A 15132-nucleotide genomic window follows, 5' to 3' on the forward strand; every position below is an offset into this window, starting at 1 on the left:
TTGCAGCTGCTTTAATATGCAAGCCCATTTGAGAACTGGTCTATAAACTGTATGTCTGAATGACAGTAAATTTACAATGTCTGTTATTTGCTAAAGTAGCCCATGTTCAGTTTCAGTCTCTAAATGTAGGGTACTCTAAATTATGATGGAGATGTCGTGAGAAACTTGGCCGGGGGAGGTTAAAATCGGTATGAAACAGAAGTAAACGTGTTCTTTGACTTTCAGCTTCAGCTTTGCCTCTTCATGATCTGGTCACACTTCTCAATTTGATTTGCAGCAGTTCTCCCACAGATTCCATGGTCAAGAGAATCCCCCTACATGGCAATTAATTTTAGATAACTCCTTTTATCATTTGATAGACTCCTCTGCTCTGATCAAAGCCTAGTTTAACACGGACCTTCCGTGGGGTTGGACCATTTAATGAACGGGAGGAGGATTTCTAAGCGCTAGCACAATGCCTTTTACATTTACCCGCGCCTTAGGAGCACCCGCGGTTCCATCTCCTCACGGGGGGAGTTTCGGTGCATTTCTAACGAGCAGCCCCCGAGGCCGGGGCTTCCCCGGCTCTCTGCCCCCGCTGCGGGCGGGCCGTGCGGGGCTCAGTTTCGGTGCATTTCTAACGAGCAGCCCCCGAGGCCGGGGCTGCCCCGGCTCTCTGCCCCCGCTGCGGGCGGGCCGTGCGGGGCTCAGCGCAGGGCAGAGCCCGCCCGGGCGGCGGAGCGGGGCGGAGCGGGGCGGCCCCGGGCGGGGCGGGGGCACCGGGGCGCTCCTCCCTCCCCCGGGCACCGACGGCTCCGTCCCGCCGCCGCCGAAGCTCCGGGAGGGCGTCGGGGCGAGCGGCGCGGAGTCGGGCCGGGTGCTGCGCGGCTGGGGAGAGCGGGAGGGCGTAGGCAGGAGGGGATAAAACCCGCTGTGTCGGCGCTGTGGCTGGGAGTCTCCCGCCTTCCCCGCTCCGCCGGTGCCGAGCTCCGGGCCTCAGCTCCGTTCCCGGGGGCAGCGGGCGAGCGCTGCCTGCGTCCGCGGGGGAGCGCAGCGGAGCCGGAGCCGCGCTCCCGCGTCCCGCAACTTCCCCCGGAGCCCGGCGGAGCGCGGCATGCGGGGCAGGGGCTGCAGGCGGCGGCGGGGCCGGCATCGCGCTCCCCGGACATGAGGCGGCCATCGGAAGCTCCAGGTAACGCTGCCCGGCGGGGTGGCGGAGCAGACATCTCCCCAGTAGGCAGGATGGCGGGGGCAGGGTCCGGAGGGGCTGGACTCGGGGCTGAGAGGGGCCGCCGGAGGCGAGCGCAGCCCGGCCGCGGGCGGGGAGAGCCGGTGCCTGCCTCCGCCACGGAACGGCGGCAGCGGCCGCGCCTGCCCGGGGAAGCCGGGCAGAGACCCCTCGGAATGGTTGTGGGTGCCCCGGTCCGATGCCGCTTTAGCCTCTTCGGTGGCTGGGCTCTCCGAAACTTTGCCCTCCGCCGACTCCCGGTAGGAATCTGGGGCTGCAGCGGACAGTCCCCGCCGTGAGATTGGCAGGAGACTCCCCCCAAATCGTATGCAAAGGGATTTCTGTGAAGTTTAGCCCTCAGATAATTTTTTGGAGGCGGTGAGGATCCTTCGCTGGGCAACTAAACTTTCGTAAGATCTGACATTGCTTGGAGACGGTTACTGACACTGTAATAGGCACTGCCACTTATCATTGCATTTTTTCTTAATTATTTGCTGATCTCCTTGGCAACTGAAGTAATTTGCAAGGTTGAAGCTTGGTTGCAGCTTGATTTACAAAGTAGCATGGCAAAAGGGATGAATTTGTTGTTTCAGTGATGTGTATTTCCCTTGTACCCTGTCAGAGGGATAAGAGGTGCAGAGATGTTGACTTACATAGCTGGTACTGCTGTAAAGAGACTGTTGATTAGTCCAACTGAGGCTCTGTTGTGCATCACCCAGTTGTTCTTCTGTGTCTCAGTTTTCTTTAAGACAATCAAGTTACCGTGTTTTAAGAAAAAATATCTCTTCAAGGAAATTCAATCTTTAGTGAGGGATTAGTGGGAGATGATCATTTTCTCTGGCTAAGGTTACTTGGACAAATTAATCTCTAATTCAGCACGACTGAGGTCTAGCCAGATGCTGGCTGGAGGGAGCACTCCATTTGCCTTGCTGATCTCAGGATCAGCTTGCTGCAAATATGATGTAAAGCTGTTTTTTTCATCACTGTTAGGTCCTGCAGCAAGCACAGTGTAGCCCGGCTCAGGGATTTAGTCCAGTGTATCAAGACGCCTCCCAGATGTAGCTCACCAACAGTCTTTGCTGTTCAATCCATCATGTCACTAAATCTCATGGATTACGATGTTTGGGTAATCTGTGTCTGTTGAGTCAGAGATGCTGAGCACAGCTGTCAGGAAGATTTGATGCAGAGTGCCTTTTCCACTCAGGAGTGATAAAGGCAGAGTAGAGCCTGGAGACTGAGGCGAGGTGGCTGAATATTTCCTCTAACAGTATCACACACACACACAAGGAATGCGAGTTTATGCAGACCTTCCTTAAAAATGTAACTTTTAAAAATACTAATTGCATAGGGTGCCATTAGTCTGTATGTAATTAATGACTTTATCATGTACTTGGACAGGATTCATAAAGTTGGGACTAAAAGCATGAATAATTATACTTGTATAATGTTGTTGTTATCATTTAATAAAACCCCATTCTAAAAACCACTTTGACTTCTGAGTTCATGAGGAACCTTTGTCAAATGTCATGCCAGAAAAAAAAATAGAGCTGTGAGAAAACAAACACCTAAGCCATCATTTTTTTTTACATTTATTTCATATATTGTTAGGACTAGTACTGCCCTAATTCATATGATATGTAAACTGATATAGGGGAGAGCACCTGTGTGAACATCAGAAGTCAGTGAGAGGTGCAGAGATGTATTATTGTCTTGTGGGCTGAGATTGGAGCAAGCCTCAAGAGAAGACAATCACAGGAGATGTGGTGCAAGGGAAGGAGGTAGGGCATGTAGAAATGGTGTGAACCTTCTGGAGGATCAACAGAGGTCTTTAATGTTTTCAAGTGCTTGATCTCTTAGAGGCTCAGCACTATTCCTGCAGTAGTACAGCAGGCAGCAGGATTGTGTGCAAATACTTGCATTTTACTGTGCAGAAAGTACCAGCCAGATGTGGACTGTTTGCATCACCAATGTACTGGAAAATGCTTTAAAGTAAGAATAACATCTACCAATCCATTTTTTTTTAACAGTGAAAGGACTAATAGTAGTATTTGCAAAATATCATTCCAGTGAATTGTGAACTCCAGTCCAATTCACTCTTAAATTAAGAGATGTGCTACATAAGGATTTTTAGCAAGGTCTCAAATGAACTGGGAGAGGTAGTTTGGTATACAGATTCCATTGGAGAAACAGCAATAAGCCTGAAGGTACTTACAGAGGATAAGAAAACTGCTGTAGATATTACTAATGTCACATTAGTGAGAGAGAGAGCCCAGAAGAAGGAGAAAGGAGTATTTAGGACATTAGTTGATCTTCGGGTGATAACTGATGTTGACACTGTATGTTGCCCAGCAGCCCCCTTTTCCTAGGTCTGAGTGCTCATTACTTTTAAAAACAAAACAACAAACAACCCCCTCAGAAATAAACAAAAGACAGGAACAAACACATTAAAAAGTTCAAAACAAGAACTGAATCCTTAGCTTCTCTTGAATGTGATTGGTTGTAGTCAATTTTGCTGTTTCTGACCACAGAGGATTTTCCTTATGATAGCAGGATATGTCCCACCTTTCTTCTTGAACAGTTGAGAAGCATGTGCACCATTACTGTTCAGATAAATAATCTCAGGGAGTAATGTGGTTTTGGCACTGAACTTAAAATATTGCATTTTACCATCACAAAAGAATTATTTCTTTGAACAGAATTCCAGAACAAAACTCCCAACCATGTCCTTCACTTTACTATAAATCAGAAAAGGTATCTACCCAGCTCATTCAGAAATATTGGTGAGGTGCTTGGCCAAAGTCTGTTGGCACACATTAGCTAATAGTATTCAATAACAATATCTCTCTTGAGAAAATACGCAATATTGAAATTTGTAAAATAAAGTCTTCTCTAAGACCTGAAGTAGTGCTCCTGGGATGAAACAAAATGCCAGATTTTTTAATACAGGGCTTGTTGCTGGCTTTGTTCTTTTTGCCACTTAACACATTACAACCCAGAAATGTTTATGCAGGCATTTTGAGTAAGTTCAAATGATCACATAGCGTATAAATATTTATGTTGAACATTCTTGGCTTTGCAGAGCATCCTGGGTAGTTTGTGCAGTAGATATGGGGAACACAGGTTGAAGAGCAGGGTGCAGCTCAAAGTCCTTCTCTCCAAAAGAGCAAAGAACCTGTTGGTAATGTAGGCACTACACTGTGTGTTGGGCATGGAAAGGAACTGCTCATCAGAGTACTCTCTAAATATTCTTGTGTGTTCTGTGGTATGTTTAGGATTTCTGTAATTTGGATTTGCCCACACAGACAAGTCAAGTTATCTGGAACAGTTTTCATTTTGCTACTCCAGTGAGCTTTGAAAATGAACAATCCAGTTTTTAGACCTTGCAAACTGTTTTTACTCCTTAGAACTGAAAGGTATTATGCTGATGTGCACCAGTGACTGATCTGTGTCTTCCCATGGGATTTGGTTGCAGACTAGCTTGGAATTTCTGATGAGATAATTGTAGGCATGGACAGAAGCAAACATGCAAGGTTACCTAGTGTATTAAATTTGGTAACCCTTACAAACCTGAGCATTGATCCAGTACATCCCATTCAGAGTATCTCCAGGATCACAGTTATTTTCAGCATGGGAAATGATTTTTTTAAGTGCCATTCACTTGTTGCAAGTGCAGTTACATTAAAAATTAGGCTGCATAGCTTGCAGAATCAGGCATTCACACATTAGTGGGAAGGCAACCTTTGCAGCAGCTGTTCATCTCCTGTTTTGTGGATGCTTTATAATCCAGTCTTCAGGTGCACGGTTTTATGGTAATGTAGATTTCAGATACCTTGTTTCATGCAGTAGACTAACTAAATGAGCAGTTACTAAATACCTTTTTCATCTGCCAGGGTTTTTGCATTGTTCCTTATGTCTGTATACCATACAAATTCACGCTGTGGTACATAATTATTTTTGATGGCAGTTTCTCTAATGCTTCACCCTCTTGAAGAACTTGTATCTGTTAATTGTTGCTGTAGACTACCTAACTAGCAAAAACAAGTAAGGAGCTTAGGACTGATTAAAAAATACTGCTCTGGATTCCTAACTTTCCATTGAAAACCCCATGCAGTTAGAAGCTTCAGGATTTAAGAGCCTAGAAGAGTTTATGACTCCTGGTATTAAACTTTAATTCAAACCAATCAATTTATTTTTACAATATTTCTATAGCTAAAACCATGTTAGTGTATCCCTTGTATAAACAAGGTATCCCTGTGCAATCAGAAGTGCCAGACAGAGTCACAGCATTTTGACCCTCATCTCAGCATTTCTCAGATCAGTCCTTCCAAAACTTAACATGCAGAGGTTTCTTATTTTATAAGTGCCAAGCTGGTGGCTATAATATGTTCATTATTTTGTAGTAGTCACCAGTTCACATAGTTTGCCTGATCTCACAGGAATTTTGTGGCAAAGGCTAGGGCAGCTGCAGTTCTCAGGGATAAGGATTTATCAAGCTCTTGATGTAATCGCCCATTCTTTTCCCTGTTCTTCCTCCACATTGTCAGGAAAGGTTTGGGGGAACATTGAACAATCTTGTAACCAAGGACTGTATATAAAATCTAAAATAGAAAGAAAAATGTAATTCCGACACTTCAGTTTTGAACAGTTGACTTGGCAGTCTTGCAATTCTCTTAATGTTTTTCCCTTTTTTATTTTTTTTTTTTAATGCAAACAAAGCCAATGCATATATAAGTTCTTGTGAAAAGTGAAATGTCCCATTCTCCCATGCTGCCTTCATATTTCTTCTTTTAGTGGGTCATTAGATAATTCAGCTCTTTAGTTTCATAGCACATCTTCTGCCACTTGACTTAGGAGTAGATTTGTCAGCTGAAGACAGCAGCCTGACAGATTGGCAGAGGGTTACAGAAGAGGGGAATAAAGAACGGAGGAGGAGTGAAATTTTTTGCTTTTTGCATATATTAATTAATTGCATCGGTAGTCTTAGGTTCTTAAGTAGCAGATGTAAATTCCCTGGAGAGATGTGCTCTAAGTTTTACCTCCTGAAACTCTTGTTTGTCTTCTGCTTAGACCTCTTCTTTCCCTTTACACCCTTCTCATCTGCTTTTCCAGTCTCATATGCCTTAACTGACTTCTGCATCCCCAGACTACCTCCTCCTCAGTTTCTTTAGTGACAGTGATGATGCTCCATTAGCATCCACCTCCCCTGGTTTTGCTTTTCCTTCCCTATGTGTCTCTTACCCTTCTTTCTCTCCCCTTCTTTCACTACCCCTCTGCCCTGCTGCCCTCCACCGTGTAGGTCTTGATTTAAATTTTTTTGCCCTCAAACTCATCTTTTCTTCATCCATCTTGCATCATCAGAGAATATTCTTCTTTTATTTTCCTCCTTTCCATCTGAGGCTGCTTCTTTTTCCTCATCCCACTGTCCAGAGGCTCCTGGCCATAGCCACTATCAGCAGTGCAGAGCAGACATTGCAGGGTTTGCCCTGCTCAGATGCTGCTCCAACATGTGGGTGAGACTGGAGAAATGAGTTTGAGGATAATAACGTGGGGGCTGAATACCACATATGAAGTTTGAAGGGGTGACAATAATCAATGCAGATGAGCTCACCTGTGAATTTACTGGAAAACTCTAAACAGGTACCAGGGAGAGCAAGAATCAACAGAAATGTTTATTCCTCTGCTATGTATGTCTACATTTTCTCAGAAGATGGTAAAAAGCATATCCCTTAGCACAGAATCTCTACTGTGCTAAATCTTACATCGCTGTTTCAAACAATACTGACTCTAAAATATTCTCTGAAAATAGTATGGTTGGGGTTTTTATATCTACATAAGAGCAAAATAATTTTTTCTTTACTATGTTTTGAGAAAGAGCTGACTCATCCTTACTGAATGGTCCCAAAACTTATGCCTGAGGTAAGGACTTCATAGATTTCTTCCTCATTACTTATATTGGCAAAGATAAAAGAAGCAGAATACAAAATACTGTAATTGAACAACTTTAATAACTTTCAAAATAGGCTGTTGCTACCTGAACCATAGGTTACTAAATTAAAAGAAAAGAAAGGAAAGAAATTCATATGACATTTAAAGCTAGAAAGGCTGAGAAAATTCTTTGCTTGAAAATGTGTGACATTTTCTGATTATAAAGAAAAGCATGTTATAACTGCTTCCCACTTGACAAGAAAAAAAAAAAACATTTTAAGATGAGGCTTTTTCTTTCTTCAGGGAATTCTATCTCTGTTGGTTTGGAAACAGGTAGGGGTTGCCGTTGCCAAGTCATGCTCCACAGAGGAACATTTCCAATTTTTTTTTAAATGAACTGTCAGAAATTGCATTACTTTGTCGAAGACTGAAGAATAGTTGCATTCTTTTTGAAGACAAAAAATACTGTATCTAAAGTGTATACATTGACACACGAATGCAGAATTTCATGTTTACATAAAACAATGATGTTAAGTTTACATCACCTTAGAACTAGATTATACCATTAATTGTAGGAAACCCTAAGGATTAATTCCCTGTATTTTTCAAAAGCCATAAGAAATCATGCAGGGTGTGAATGGTAAATGTTAACGTGCTGTACCTGTGTATCCCTCTTTTGACAGCAACGAGTGCAAAGCTAACTGCACAAGTCATCTGTGGCAAAGAGCACTGGGAGACAGCTAAAAGACAGTGACAATGTCTTTAAACTGGTGGACACTTCCTACTCGACTTGGAGTTGTTAGAGCGAGCTGCAGAGGACTCGCATGCCTCTTGGTGTTCACCGTGAGTGTTTGTGGCAGTGCCCCAGGGATGTGTCCAGCAGCCTGCATCTGTGCCAGTGATATCATCAGCTGCACTAATAAGAACCTCACTCGAGTGCCAGGAAATCTTTATAAATGTATGAAAAGGCTGGATCTGAGTTATAACAGAATTGGGATTTTGGAGCCTGAATGGGTCCCAGTGCTGTCTGAGAAACTGAACACTTTAATAGTCAATCATAATAGCATTAGCAGCATTAGCACTGGAAGCTTTTCCACAACTCCGAATCTGAAGTATCTGGACTTGTCATCCAACAGCCTGAAAACGCTGGGCAGCCCTGTGTTTCAGGAGCTAAAGGAGTTGGAGGTTCTCCTGCTGTACAACAATCAAATAACACAGATCGAGTCCTTAGCCTTTGGAGGATTGTACAAATTACAGAAACTGTACCTAAGCTACAACTTGGTCTCGCATTTCCCACTGGACTTATATGTTGGAAAACATAAACTGACAGACCTTGTGTTGCTGGACATTTCCTTTAATCACATCCAGACGATGCCTGTTCAGCACCTGAGTTCAGTGCCAGCCAAACAACTTAGTGGAATTTATCTTCATGGCAACCCATTCTATTGTGACTGTGTCCTGTACTCCATGCTAGTCTTCTGGTATCAAAGGCATTTCAGCTCAGTCGTGGACTTCAAAAATGAGTACAGCTGTTTGTTGCAGTCAGACCCAAGAGATCATAATGCACTGCCTTTACTGCACGACAGCGGTATGAATTGCTCTGAAAGTACCGTCAACAGCTCTTTCCAAGCCTTTGGGTTTATTCATGATGCTCAGGTTGGTGACAGGCTGATAGTACACTGTGACAGTAGAATCAGCGATATGGGCACACAGTTTGTATGGGTTAGTCCAGACAATAGATTGCTGGAGCCAGACAGGGACACCGATAACTTCAAGGTGTTTCCTAATGGCAGCCTGGAGATAACAGATGCCCAGCTAGAGAACTCAGGGCTGTATTCCTGCATTGCAATAAATAAGAAAAGACTATTAAATGAAACCGTAGAGGTCAGAATAAATGTTAGCAATTTCACAGCGAACAGGTCCCACGCTCATGAAGCATTTAATACAGCTTTTACCACCCTTGCTGCCTGTGTGGCCAGTATTATTTTAGTGCTGCTGTATCTCTATCTGACCCCCTGCCCATGTCAATGTAAGGCAAAAAAGAGGAAGAGGAAGCTGAACCAAAGCAGTGCCCACCCGTCCATACTGAACTCCGCACTGCCGCAGGAGCTGCCAGCCGACGAGAAGAAGGCCAGCACTGGTAAACGGGTGGTTTTCCTGGAACCCGTGCACGAACCAAAACAGAGTCAGAATGGGAAAGTAAAACTGTTCCCCAATGACAGTGTCATTACAGAGAGCATTTTAAAAACTACTCGAACAAAATCCGACTCTGACTCTGTCAACTCTGTGTTCTCAGATACACCTTTCATGCCGCCAGCTTAGTTTGCTGCCTGTGTTTGTATCGTGCAGTTCCATTTCTGAATACCTCCTTTGCCTGTAGCAAACCATCAGGACAAACAAATAAAAAGGGATTAAATGTTTTAAAGAAAGGTATATTTTGTCAGTCCTTGAACTGCGTCTCCTCTCTGTACGGGCCATGCAGCAGGGATAGCTCGTTCGGGAAAAGCAAAGAGCTTGTCATTACTGTGAATGGTTTTAATGCAAGCTCAGCCTCAGTTTTACTCTCTGGTCCATACACAGCAATTTCTCATGCATGTTTAGAGACACTTCCAGTGCATACAGCTGACTCTGCAGAGGCAGAGGCTGACCCCTATGCAACACCCAGTCATGCTGATAACTCAGCTCTTCTGAAGTATGCACAGAAGCAGCTTATGGGTAAGGAGAAAAATGTCCAGACTTCCTGCTATTCCTTTCATAGCTTCATAAAATCTTTACATAAAATCACTACAGGAAAAAAGTCATGATTTTTCTTGGACTGCTTGGCACAAAAGGATTGAATTTGCCACCAGAACACCTAGCAGCACTGGGTAAATGTTTGTGGCTTTCAGCTGATAAAGTATTTGCAAATAATTGCTTGAAAACATTAAATGAGGGGCATCGTAATAATTTTATTCAAAACACAGTCATGAGATTACTTGTGAAATGTGTTTGTATTTGTTTATAAATGTTTAATGTAATGAAAACGGGTAGAAGTTAATATGCTACCTTTGCAATTGCCTCAGTCAAAAAATGAAAGTTGTCAGGCATGAGGACATACAAATCAGCAGTAACTTTTTAAGTTGTGATAACTGGATTAATTATAACCAATTGTCTTAACCTTTGCTGCTAACTGTATGCTTGGCATCACATGTGGTAAATAAATCTGCCACCATCATCAGGGCTTCTGCTTCATCTTAGGGGTGAGTGACTTCTCTTCAAAGATAAGTGTGAAATCAGGGAAATTTTTTTTTTTTTTTTTTTCAGTGGCACACAGTTTCTGGAGCCTTATTAAACTTGACCCCAGAGTTTTTTCTTAAAAGAGGAAATGCACTATTTGGACAAATCCATTAAATATAAAAGACTTTACACACTCTAAATTCAGAAAACACAGATTGTACCTAGACTTGGCCCTTGTCTGTATTATACTGCTTGTTTTCTTGCATGTATCGCAGTCAAAGTTTATGAGTCTGGTAAAACTGACCTGGACTTGTTATGTAATATGGGTTGCATGGAGCATGTATTGTAATGAGCATTCTGTTCTATTAGCTTTTTCTTTTTCTGTTATATGTACCCCCCACCCCCCCTTTTTTTTAAGCTTGTATACCTTGAGGCTGGGCTGGACTTTTCCAATCTTCCTCACATTGATAAGTAGCAACTTCAAAGCAAATCTCAGTAATTACAGCTTACCAAAGACAAGTAAATAGAGCATGTCTGTCTCATTATATTTTGGGGGAATATACTAAAAGGGTAAAGGATAAACAAAATCAGAATCAAAGGGCTACATGGTATGGCAACCATAATTTATTTTCAAGCAGCTTACTGTAACAGCCACTTGCCATTTTTTGTGATTTATTTTGAGAGGCGTGTCAACATGCTAAAGCTTATATCTGGCTGAGCCAAAGATATTGATTTGCTACAGAGAAATCCTGTTGTAGCTAATTGTTTGAAGACAAGCTATCTGACAAACAGATTAGTTCAGGAAGCAGTGTCTCTGTATTGTGTACAAAGTATGTGGAATTATAAAAAAGCTGGAGACATTAACTCAGATTCAGGGAAATGGAAAATGGAAATTATTTTTCTAGGTAGAGGGTAATAAATATTGAGGAGAGGAAGATGAACAGAAGTTTGGGTCTTTTATTTTACATTATCTGTGTAAATTTAAAAATAGCTTCTGCTGTCAAGCAGGACAGTGTCCCTTCATAAAGCTCTTTCCCTCTTTCATCTGTGTATATGCAGTAACTCAAAATCTATATTTTTACATATAAAGTATGATGAAAAAACAACGTCTTTGCTGAAATCAGGTTGAGTCATCTGTCACTGTGGCAAAGGTTTGACATTGTGTCCTTCTCAAAGACTTTTTTTCCCCTACAGTTTTACTAAGCTGTGTGATTTCCTACTATTTCACATGTGTGGTTGGGGAGCAAGTGGATGTCCTCTGTGTTGTGCAAGGAGATGATGGGTGACCCAGGGCCCAAGGGCTGAAATGGTGGTGGGGCAGGGTGGGAGGCAGAGAGACAAGTTCCCTGCAGACAGTTGTGCAGATCAGTTACAGCTCTGGGCAGATGTTACGCTCTCTTGTCATACATCAGGTTGATTGACCCAGATTTCAGTGTTTACACAAGAGCGCGGATGGTCAGTTCCAAATTGGGCAGAAAAAGGAAACAGGCGGTTGTCAGGCTGGCTGGGAGGCTGGCACACTTCTCCTTGGAGCTGCAGCTGAGCAGGTGAACTCCACTGCTGTTTCCAGCACAGGGCAGTGGAAGTATCACGTGTCAAACTCACCAAGCATGTTAAATCTGTGTGGTAGCCCTGAACAAAAAAAGGTACAGATCATTCAGCCTTTCATCCACAGGGCTGCTGCCCTGCAGCAAAACCATGGGGATTTGTGGGATCAGAGTAATCCTGACAAATGACTGGAGAAGCTGAGCATTGATCTAAACAGCAGATATTCACTGTGACTATTAACTGTCTGTATTTTACTGACTCCTTCAAAGTGCTCACAGTTCAAACCATGAGTATGAACAAGGAGGTAAAAACAAAGATTTGAAAAAGGTGGCTTTTTTGCTCCTTCTTTACATTATCATAGTCTCATGAGTTCAGTAGTTTTAATTAAGTTTAATGAAGATTTTTAATCATTAATGAATATTTGTCTGTAGCCCCAGTCGCCTCTTCCCTTGGAAGGCTGTGGAAAGCCACTGCAGCTCATCAGCTCCTCTCCTCCCACAGCACAGATGTGTGCGAGCCCCATCAGGGCTGTGAGCAGGGAGCTGGTGCTGCCATCCAGCTCTGGGGCCTTGCAGCACCCTGCTTGTCGCATGGGCAGAAGGGGCTGCCCAATGCCTCACCTGCAGCTCCACTGGGGTCTGATCTCCTAGAAAGGCTTTGTTGACAGACCTGTCTTACGACCATGTCTTCCCCATTAACTTGTGTCCTGGATTTCCCATTGATGCTTCCAGCAACTACAAAAAAGCTGAATGATACTTTTAATGCAGAGAGAGTGCAGTTCTGTGAGGTGCTGAATGCTCTGGCACCAGTCCAGACACGCTCTTAAAATGGGTTTGCAGTAAGCAGAGGTACCCAGCTACCGGCAAAAGTTCTGTGACTGAGCATGGGGTCACTCGCTGCCTCTGCAAGATGCCTGGAGTGAGATATTCCCCACCATGCTCTGCTGACCCCAGGTGCTTTTGCTCTCCCTTGTCCTCTTTCCAGATCCTGAGACTCTGCTATACAAGGGCATAGGCAGAGCTCTAAGCTTTATTTTAACACTGTCTTTTTTGTGGAGGCTCCTTTGAATCTATGTCCTCCACTGCTTTAATGATGGTAAGCAGCTTTTCTCCTACTCAAGGGCCTATTACATTGGCTACAGCTGTCTCATGGATCAAAAATAAGGATAATGTCTGCAGGCAGCTCTGGGAAATTATGTCCTCGCCTCTGTCTCTTTCCAGTACCACACATGCCTGCAGGCATCAGCTTTTGTGGAGTGTGTTGGAAACAAGTCATGTAAAGCCAGCATGAAACCTCTCAGGTCAGTCTAGAGTGCAGCAACAGCACAACCACACTGTCCCTGTGTTCTCTACCTGTAGTGGCAGGAGACAGGTAAAGCTGCTTGCTGGTCATCTCTTCTGACCGTGGTAAGATTCAGTGTCTGACTCAGAGCACCTCACTAACAACACGCACAATATCTGACTTCCCCTCAAATACACTGAGCAGCTGCCATCCCTGCTGGGAGCTGAGGGTGAACCAAAGTGCTTTCCTGACAGCGACCTTTAATCTGCAGTTAGGTATGTTAGCCAGTACTACGTGCTTTATCCCCATAATATACCTCCTGCTTGCTAGGCAAGTGGTGCTCCAGGTTAGTAATGTGTCTGTCTCCTCAGCATCACTGCTTCAAAAAGTCAGATTTCTAAGGACTGCTAGTTTTTGAGTGTCAGAGAACTAAAAGATTATATAGCTCATTCTTCTCAACAGCCAAAACCCTAAGGCAAAATTGCAAATAAACCAAGAACTTTAATTAGGATTTCACAAGATGATTTTTCCCCTCTAGAATAAATCAACCTCCTTTGGAGTACTTTTATAGCTTGTCTACAGCTTATTCCTATGCACCTCTCATATCTCTGAACTGGATGAAAGCAAACCAACCTTTATGAGCCAAATCCCACTGTTGTGGTTGTCTCAAAAGTGATGCAGCAGTGACACTCCCCTTTGGACTGCAGCCACTGGCCATCCGTCCCAACACACACTCCTGTTCTCATCTCCAGGGCTGAGCCATCACCAGTTGGCCATAGCAGGTGCAGGAACCTTTTCCATACTCCTCCTTCCTAGTTTTCAGCTTAAGGACTGGCTTCCTGAAAATGATTTCTGTATGAACTGCAAAATTTCTGTAAGGGATTATTTGATTTGATAAATTAAAACAACTACTTCCAAGTGGATTCTAAATCATGAGACCTGGCATTGGTAAGGAGTAGCTTAGGATACACATTCAATTTACAGATTTAGCAATTTAGATTTTACTTTCTTTTTGCTCTTTCTGGTAATCTGTACTTGAATCATTAAACACACAGAAAAACAAAATGCTTATTTAAGGATTTTTTTTCCCTCTGTTACTCTTTTTTCCATTTGTCCAGTAAAGCTCAGATATGAATAAAAGAAGAAATTTGAGGTTGAAGAGGATAAGGGCAGGAAATAATCTGAGCCAAAGTTCACTTGATATTTTAAAGGACAGCTAATGTCTTGCCTCTTGTCTTCAGAGGGTACATGTTTAAAATTTAAAAAAAATAATAAACCAAGCACTTATTTCCTAAGCACAGATTTAATGGGTGTTTTGGACGTTCTGTATACTAACATAGAGAGTTCTGACAGTAATAAAGCAGTGAAAGTGATCCATACAAAAATCATAAGAATATTGTTAATAGTTTCTGAACAAGGGGTATCCCAAAGAGGTCATGTCATAGATAAAAGGACCCTACCTCTCTTCCTTACTTCAAAGAAATTTCTAACAGGTGCAATGGATAAAATATTTTTCTTGTGAATTACTGGTTTATGTTCTGATTTTGTTAGGAGAATTCTTTTCCTTGGATGAATTTGTATTTTCCTTTCATTTGCAGAATAATGTAATTAACAGGAATAATATTTTCTCATTTAGTTCTCCTAATGAAGTCTACATTTAGTAGGGAAGGCAAGGAGGGTCAAGAATTATGTAATCAGCTTGACATTACTGAGATGTCAGGAAAAGCTAGTTGTAGATTTATTTTTGATCAAACATGAGATTATTCAGGCATAAACCTGTGGGTTGTTTTAATTTAACTGATATTATCTGTCTCATTTGAATAATTCAAAATGGCATATTTTAGGTTTTTTTAAAGGAGAAAGACTATTCCTGAAACTTCTTGCATCTACTTAACTAAATTGATATAGAAACCATCAGTGATGTGAAACAGCCTCTGTTAGCCTAAAATGGCTCT

At 42.8% G+C, this 15132-nt stretch overlaps 1 protein-coding gene across 1 annotated transcript; it reads left to right on the top strand.

Annotated features, from left to right (window-relative positions):
• Positions 1–986: 986 nt before the first annotated feature.
• AMIGO2 (adhesion molecule with Ig like domain 2) lies at positions 987–9518 on the top strand. The gene is made up of 2 exons (XM_058805837.1): positions 987–1171; positions 7816–9518. Exon 2 carries the CDS (start codon positions 7889–7891, stop codon positions 9452–9454), a length of 1566 nt encoding a protein of 521 aa, XP_058661820.1. The 5' UTR covers positions 987–1171; positions 7816–7888; the 3' UTR covers positions 9455–9518.
• Positions 9519–15132: the final 5614 nt, after the last annotated feature.

The sequence above is a fragment of the Ammospiza caudacuta genome, chromosome 5 (assembly GCF_027887145.1).
Source record: "Ammospiza caudacuta isolate bAmmCau1 chromosome 5, bAmmCau1.pri, whole genome shotgun sequence".
In the NCBI taxonomy this organism is placed as follows: Eukaryota; Metazoa; Chordata; class Aves; order Passeriformes; family Passerellidae; genus Ammospiza; species Ammospiza caudacuta.